The following is an 8,554-nucleotide window of genomic DNA, read 5'->3' on the forward strand; positions in this document are numbered from 1 at the left end:
AAAAGTGTTTCCATCCTAATGTATGCGCATCTTTTCTTATCGGTTAAAAGTTTCTCCTCCTCAGTTATTTTACAGTTATTACATTTTTATGCACATTTTTAAAAGTCTCCAAAATGAACATTAAAATAGGTGTAAGGAAACGTAAGGCTGAGGCGAGAAACACCGCTTCATCTTTAAATGGGCAGGAGACTCTCAGCGTTTAGAGAAGAAACCTGCTCCTGACCAGGATAAGTTTACAGAGTAAAATACCACGGTACCTGAGTCCGAGTTAAAGTCACCTCTCTTTCAGGAACAGGCTTGACTTACTCTGCTGTCTCCAGCCTGACAAACCTGCTATTCTGAAACTGCAAACACAGAGTTTCTCTCATTTCAGGGTTAACATACTCTGAGTTTTCACTTAACCTCCTTTCTGAAGTGGGGCCGGCTCTGTTATTGTGTTGTTGTTGTGTTCTTCTGCACTACTTTAATCTGTTATTGTGTTGTTGTTGTTGTTGTTGTGTTCTTCTGCACTACTTTAATCTGTTATTGTGTTGTTGTTGTTGTTGTTGTTGTTGTGTTCTTCTGCACTACTTTAATCTGTTTTTGTGTTGTTTTTGTTGTTGTTGTGTTCTTCTGCACTACTTTAATCTGTTATTGTGTTGTTGTTGTTGTTGTTGTTGTTGTTGTGTTCTTCTGCACTACTTTAATCTGTTTGCTGAAGCTCGAGTGTAGCTCCACATCTGCGCAAGCGCGCTGTGTCCTCGCTGATGTTCAGTGTCCTCGGCTCATGAGGGGTGTGGCTCAATCTCACCATCATTGGTTGTGCGCGATGACGCCACGCAGTAACCCCGCCCCCCGCGCGTGTGTGTGCGCGCAGCTCTAGTTCAGACAGTCGCGTCTCTGTTTGCGCTGCTATAAAAGCGGATTTTCTCCGGTCATCATGTCTGTATCACCGGACAAACGGCGGAAGATGGAGTCCGCGCTCGAGCAGATCAAGAAGTTCACGGTGGTCGTCGCGGACACGGGAGACTTTAACGGTAAATCAGCTGTATAGTCATGAGGAGGCGGTGTGGTGAAGTTTATACGCGCCTCAGTTCACTAATGCCTCATTCAGAGGACGGGGAGTGATGATGAAGATGAAGATGATGATCCTCACCCTCCCTGTGTGCGCGCAGCTCGTCTCCTGCTCGTGCACAGCGGCGTAATTTCGTAATGATTGCTGAAGTTTACCCTCATGTGCTCTATAATTATTAGCGGAACTAGAGCCTGAAACGGAAGTGTGTAGAAACGCGGCGGTCTGTGGCGGTGAGCTAACACTAAGAGGAACACTTGTGATTCCGGTAACCGGTTTAATACAAACGGATTTCACCGGCTTTGACAAATGTAGCGTTACTCTTGCGTTCTCGCGCCAATACCCGGAAGCGAACGAGCACGCTCTTCTAATGAATATTAATATGCCTACTTGACATTCAAAATCTCCTTCTCTGATTGGCTGGGGGCAGCACTCACCGGTCACCCGACGAATGGCGGAATACAGTGCTTTATTAATATTAATAAGCCTTTATCAGGCGTGCGTGACTTTATGTAATGTTCGGCTGAAACTGTGCAGAGTTTAAAGTTCTCAACGTTTCCGCGATCAACAGTTTCCAGTGACACATTAAACTCTGATGTACAGGACGCAGGACTCGAGCTAAAGGTTTACAAATGTAATCTAAAGCTCTTTAGTAAGGCTGCACGAGGAGCTCCGGCTGCAGCGCGTGGAGGAGGCGCTCGGTGGAGGTTTCTTCATCAGCGGTGTTGCTTCAGTCCTCTTGTGAAACTCCGTGATTTCACTGTTTGCTTAGCTGAAGGAGCTGAACTCCTCTTTCTGTTTTCTGCATGGTCATGATGATGAACACACACACACACACACACACACACACACACACACACACACGTTTCTGTTCTGCAGTGTTTTCCTGTAGTCAGTATAGAGAGATTAGAGGTGTTATTGTTGTGTGTTTGCTCTTCTCATGATCTGCTCCAGATAAAGCCTCTCTGACCTGATCAACTGGATTCTGCTTGACAGTTTTCCAGAGTAATGTGTTTTGGCTTCTGTATCTCTGCGTCTGTGCAGGAGTGGATGTCCTGTGTTTAACTGAGGCTCTTCCTGCACTGTTATATTTGATTTATCATCGTGGATAGAGGAGCTCTGTTAGGAAATGGCCAGGAACAGAGAGCGTCTGCTTTCCCTAATGACGAAGATTAACAGCATGTGCATTAATCATCTGTGTTTCTCCTCCATCAGCTATTGAAGAGTACAAGCCTCAGGATGCCACCACCAACCCCTCCCTCATTCTGGCTGCTGCCAAGATGCCTGCTTACCAGCCGCTGGTGGACCAGGCCATCAAATACGGCACCGCTAACGGCGGGTAAGAAGAACACTGCAGTCCGATGGTTCTCTGCTCAGTGCTGGAGCTGGGCAGAACATTCACAGCTCCAGAGGAACACACAGTTCCTGACCCCTGTAGCCCACCCACAGCTCATGACCTGGAGCACACGCAGACATCCGCATGCTTTTAGCCCTTCATCGAGTCTAGTTATTTACTTGTGTAAATGTGTGTAAACTTGTATATTTATTCAGTTATTAAACTAATTTCATTAATATTTTTGACTAATATGGAAATGTTTGTATGAATTTACAGTACAGCTTGTAAAGTCATATTTTCTGTCTTTCAGTAGAGATATTCTATGCGAGACCCACTTATTTAGTAACCAAAGAGTGTGTGTGTGTGTGTGTGTGTGTGTGTGTGCGTGTGTGCGTGTGTGTGTGTGTGTGTGTGTGTGTTTATAACCACAGGACTGAAGATGAGCAGGTTACAAACGCCATGGACAAGCTGTTCGTGAACTTCGGTCTGGAGATCCTGAAGAAGGTCCCTGGGCGGGTGTCCACTGAGGTCGACGCCAGGTCAGAGATGTACACTACACACTATCATGTGTGCACTGCACTTTGTCAATAAACTAAAGTAGCTGATGGTGTGCTTGACATAGTTGTGTGTTTGTATTTAGATGTGTTTTAATGTTGTGTTTTCCAGGCTATCATTTGATAAAGATGCGATGGTGTCTCGTGCACGGCGGCTGATCTCGCTGTATGAGGACGCTGGCATCAGTAAAGAGCGGATCCTCATCAAGCTCTCATCCACATGGGAAGGCATTCAGGCTGGACGGTGAGAGTGTGTGCACCACTGCTGCTCCTACGTGTGTGTGTGTGTGTGTGTGTGTGTGTGTGTGTGTGTGTGTATAGTAGGGCTGCTCGATTATGGGAAAAATCATAATCACGATTATTTTGGTAATCATTGTAATTATCAGTTGAAGTTGAAATTATTTGCCCTCCTGTGAATTTTTTTAAAAATTATTTTTTTATAAATATTTCCCAAATGCTGTTTCTCATATTCAGGAATTGTTCACAGTATTTCCTCCAACATTTGTTGTCCTGGAGAAAGTCTTCTTTTATTTTGGTTAGAATAAAAGCGGTTTTAAATATTTTGAAACCTTTTTTTAAGGTCAATATTATTGGCCCCTTCAGCAATATATATTTTCATTGTCGGCAGAACAAACCACTGTTATACAAGGACTTGCCTAATTACCCTAACTTTACCCTAATTACCCTAGTGAAGCCTTTACATGTCACTTTAAGCTGAACACTAGTGTCTTGAAGAATATCTAGTCTAATATTATGTGCTGTCATCATGGAGAAGAGAAAATAAATCGGCCATTAGAGATGAGTTATTAACACCGTTATGATTAGAGATGTGTTGAAGAAAAATCTTCTTTCCATTAAACAGAAATTGGGGAAAAGGGCCACTAATAATTCTAGCTTGAGCTCCAGCAGTGCTTCAGTTGAGAGCAGTGGGGGATTTTCTCCTGTCGTTGTTTGATTAATGATAAAGACAGTCGGGCGCAGGAATATCGCGCGCTGTCACTTTAAGAGCAGTATGGTTCTGATTTATGGTTTAAACGCACGAATGATTTGAATGTTCATCAATGAATGATGCGCATCTCCTGCTGCAGACGTTACAGTACAGCACATGCTTTCAGTAATGTTCACAGAAACTGAGCTCTGCAGAGCAACACATGTACAGCTGGAAAGGGGTGGTGTGTGTCTTTTTAATAATTATTAGAAACCAAAATCGAAATTGAAATGAATTTTTGATTATTTCACAGCCCTAGTGTATGTCTAGGTGTGTGTAATCTCGGTGTGTGTGTGTGTTCTCAGCGAGCTGGAGGAGATCCATGGCATCCACTGCAACATGACTCTGCTGTTCTCCTTCGCCCAGGCGGTGGCGTGCGCTGAGGCCCGGGTCACTCTCATCTCCCCATTTGTGGGACGAATCCTGGACTGGTATAAGGAGAACACTGAGCGCAAGACCTACGAGCCCCATGAAGACCCAGGCATGTCTGGGTTATACTCTGGGTTGGGTTAAACTTTGAGTTAGGTTATCCAGCATCTGTAGCTCCACATCCCCTTCAGATTGACAGATGTGGAAATGAAGTCGTTCGATGATGATGATGATATTAACACTAGAGACGATGGTTGTATTCCAGATTGCTGTATGATGAACTCTGTGAACATCTCTTCACCTTTCTCAGGTGTTCTGAGTGTGACCAAAATCTACAACTACTATAAGAAGTTTGACTACAGGACGGTGGTGATGGGCGCCTCCTTCAGGAACATTGGGGAAGTGAAGGCGCTGGCGGGCTGCGACCTGCTCACCATCTCACCTGCACTGCTGGAGGAGCTGAGCCAAGACCACAGCGCCATCACCTGTACACTTACACCGCAGACAGGTAAACACACACACACAGAGAGAGACAGGTGTACACATGTGCGCACACACACACACACACACACACACACACACACACACAGATACAGGTGTACACATGCGCACACACACACACACACACACACACACACGCACACACACACACAGAGATACAGGTGTAAACATGCGCGCACACACACACACACACAGAGATACAGGTGTACACATGTGCACACACACACACACACACACACACACACAGAGAGAGACAGGTGTACACATGTGCGCACACACACACACACACACACAGATACAGGTGTACACATGCGCACACACACACACACACGCACACACACACGCACACACACAGAGATACAGGTGTACACATGCGCACACACACACACACAGAGATACAGGTGTACACATGCGCACACACACACACACACACACACACACACACGCACACACACAGAGATACAGGTGTACACATGCGCACACACACACACACAGAGATACAGGTGTACACATGCGCACGCACACACACACACACACACACACACACACACACACACACACACACACACACAGAGAGAGACAGGTGTACACATGCACACACTGCAGACAGCCACACACACACACACACACACACACATGCCTAAGCTCTGCACTCTGTGTTGCAGCGAGGGAGTGTGTGTTGGAGCGGCTGCAGCTGGATGAGAAGAGCTTCCGCTGGCTGCACAATGAGGACCGCATGGCTGTGGAGAAACTCTCTGACGGAATTCGCAAGTTTGCAGCTGATGCAGTCAAGCTGGAGACCATGATTAAGGTACACACACACACACACACACACTCTCTCCTGCTCTCCTTGGGCCTCCACATGTTCATCTTTAATGTTTGTGTGTTCCAGGAGAGGATGTTTAGTGCGAAGAATGGCCAGTAGAGCAGCAGAGACTCGTTAGTGGACCAAACCCTTCCCTCGCTCCCATTGGCTGATTTGGCAGAAGCTCCGCCTTCAGTATCATCACCTGCATACTATTCAGATTTTTATAAGATCTTTACATTTTAATATTAGAAAGTGAACCTGATGAAGCCCTCTGATTCTCCTAGCTCTCTCTGTGTGTGTGTGTGTGTGTGTGTGTGTGTGTGTGTGTGTGTGTGTGTGTGTGTGTGTGTGTGTGTGTGTGTGTGTGTGTGTGTGTGTGTGTGTGTGTGTGTGTGTGAGAGAGAGATATGCAGCAGCTCTGTTCATTTCTCTGAGCTCCACTTTGTTCTCTGCTTCAGTGTTCTCTGTCCCACATGTTCTGATGACCCCATTAAACTCTTTCCTCTGCAGAACGTTTCAGTCCGGCTTTATGAAAGCGTCTCTTTATTCCTGACTGATTGAATCCTCTGAGTTAATGACTCTGACTCCTTAACACGGCTCTCCTCTACTGAGACTCTCCGCAGGTTCAGCAAACACCCCTGACATCATCCACACGCACTGAAGCTCAGTCTGTATTCAAACTGATTAACTAAAAGAGTTCTGAAGGGCAGAAGAGCAGCGGTCTTTATTACAAGCACAAGACATGTTTAGGTTCATAATATGAACACACACACACACACACACACACACACACACACGTGTTTGATAATCAGGAGAAAACCGAGGTTGAGCAATACCCTCACTTTAAAGGGCACCTATGGTGAAAAATCTCCTTTTCAAGCAGTTTGGGTCGGGTGTACATGTGTGTAGGTATAGTGTATAGACCTTCATGTTGGGGTGAAATACACACAGAGTCAATTTCAGTTTAACAACATAAAAACGGTGGTGCAATTGGAGCGGTTTTTCAGATCGACTGCAACTTGTAGGAGTGCGACCCCCCCCCCCCAACATTGATTGACAGGCGCGTATTAACGTCCTCAGTTTGTCTTTCACGTCTGCCATGTTCAGCGTGTGAGTCAAAGCGATGTCACTAGAGGAACACCCTCGCTCTATTTTTAGATGTAAGCCTCATTGGGCTCAACACAAGCAAAAGCTTGGAGCTTTTGGCCCCGCCCCCTTTTTATGTTGGGCTGGAGTTTGAAACCAATTTTAATGTGAAGTAACACACCCCTAAAACAGCGAGCTGTGCACACACCCCCCACATGACACTCTTTAACACATTATAACAAACTAATCTCAACTGTGTTTTGAACTAAACCTAAACTGGCACAATCCATCAACCAGTCAACATGTCCGCTTTATTATCTTCTGAGCAGTTTCTGGAAGCAGTGGAGACCCCAGAGCAACATCAGGAGTGACCTTTTGTAACTGTGCTATGGTGCATCATGGGAAGTGGAAGAGACCAAATGAAGGCTTTTATTTATTTAGTTTTTACTTAATAGCCTTTATATGTTTACATGGCTGTTGAATATTGTGATATTCCCCCAGTGATGGAAGAAATGAATCTCTCCAAAGCATCAAATCAATTGATCTAATAATTTCTTTGCAAAAGCAGCTGATTAAGTGTTTGTATGAAACGCCACCCGCTGGCGACCCCTGCTGCTTAATGCATGTAAATGCATCAAACTCTGGCCAAGACTGTAAAAGCTCTTGCCAACATGCTGTAAATGTTTATGTAAAATGCCAAATGCACATCGCTTGGAATCACTCAGTTTTTGATGTAACCAGTGAACATTCCTGCTGCTAATGAATTTACCATGAAGATTATTGCAAACGCTTAGCCAATGTTGCAGATCTGTTTTATCTGTTTAGTTAATTTCATCAAGCTTATTTAATCTTCATCTGATCATTTATACATCATTTTCATGTGTTTTTTCTTTCTAATTGAGTCTAATAAATATAAATCTTGATGTTTCATCATAAAAATATTTTATAATTTTAATAAATGCACCTAATATAATCTAAAAAATGTAAAATTGTTGACATTTGTTGTTTGTCATTCATTCATTTATTAATTTTATATTTGGCTTAGTCCCTTTATTAATCTGGAGTCGCCACAGCAGAATGAACCGCCTTTTTAAGTTTGTAATTTTCATTTTTTTTGCAATATCTCATTTGAATATAAATATGTTATCTTTTTATAGCGACAGATGTTTGGTGAACAAACTCTTATTTTAATGAATATAACTTTTAAATAAAACTGTTTGGGATTCATGTTTAACAGTGGCTGTACTCATTTATGCTGAGCACTGTATATGTATGTTTATCTCTCTTTTACCCCCATAGTTACATTTAAAATGGATATATATGAACATGTATGAGTGCTTGCTACTTTAATTAAACACTTATTTTCAATGCTAATAGTTGGAAAATATATGTAAATAACCAATAACATGGAGTCACTGTAAAACACTGTAATGTCAAGTAGCATTGACAATAAAACTAACAAATAAATCACTTGGATTATTCTATCTGGAGTTCAGACTAGCTGCAGAGAATAACCCTCCATAGCAACTTAATTCAGCTTAATTTAATTTGCTTTCATGCAAATAAGTCAAAGTTAAACTCAAATAAAATAAATTCAAAAGCTTACATCAATGTTTTATTTTGACGCACTATCTTCTAGAGCAAATCAATTCACAATTATGATAGATTTAGCTTTCTGGAGTTACTTCAGTAACTATTGCATCACATTGAATCTTGCATGTCTTTTCAGATGATTGAGAAGTTAGTCTAATCATCATTAATGACAATTCTACAAGATTCACATTTGCTAATTATTTAGCAAGAAGCAAGACTACATTTGTCTTAATCTATGAGGCGATTGTAAGAGACCCCACTAAATCAG

At 43.1% G+C, this 8,554-nt stretch overlaps 1 protein-coding gene across 3 annotated transcripts; it reads left to right on the forward strand.

Moving 5' to 3' along the window:
* Window positions 1-840: 840 nt before the first annotated feature.
* On the forward strand, window positions 841-8,057 carry taldo1 (transaldolase 1). 3 transcript variants are annotated; one of them, XR_015514161.1, is made up of 9 exons: window positions 841-1,016; window positions 2,267-2,390; window positions 2,819-2,926; window positions 3,054-3,185; window positions 4,235-4,410; window positions 4,609-4,806; window positions 5,465-5,610; window positions 5,692-5,947; window positions 6,007-6,126. XR_015514161.1 is itself a non-coding variant. In NM_199687.1 (9 exon segments), coding segments are annotated over 8 exon segments (1,014 nt in total). In that variant the 5' UTR covers window positions 905-919; the 3' UTR covers window positions 5,725-5,894; window positions 5,935-8,057.
* Window positions 8,058-8,554: the final 497 nt, after the last annotated feature.

The sequence above is a fragment of the Danio rerio genome, chromosome 18 (assembly GCF_052040795.2).
Source record: "Danio rerio strain M-AB ecotype USA chromosome 18, GRCz13ab, whole genome shotgun sequence".
Lineage (NCBI taxonomy): Eukaryota > Metazoa > Chordata > Actinopteri > Cypriniformes > Danionidae > Danio > Danio rerio.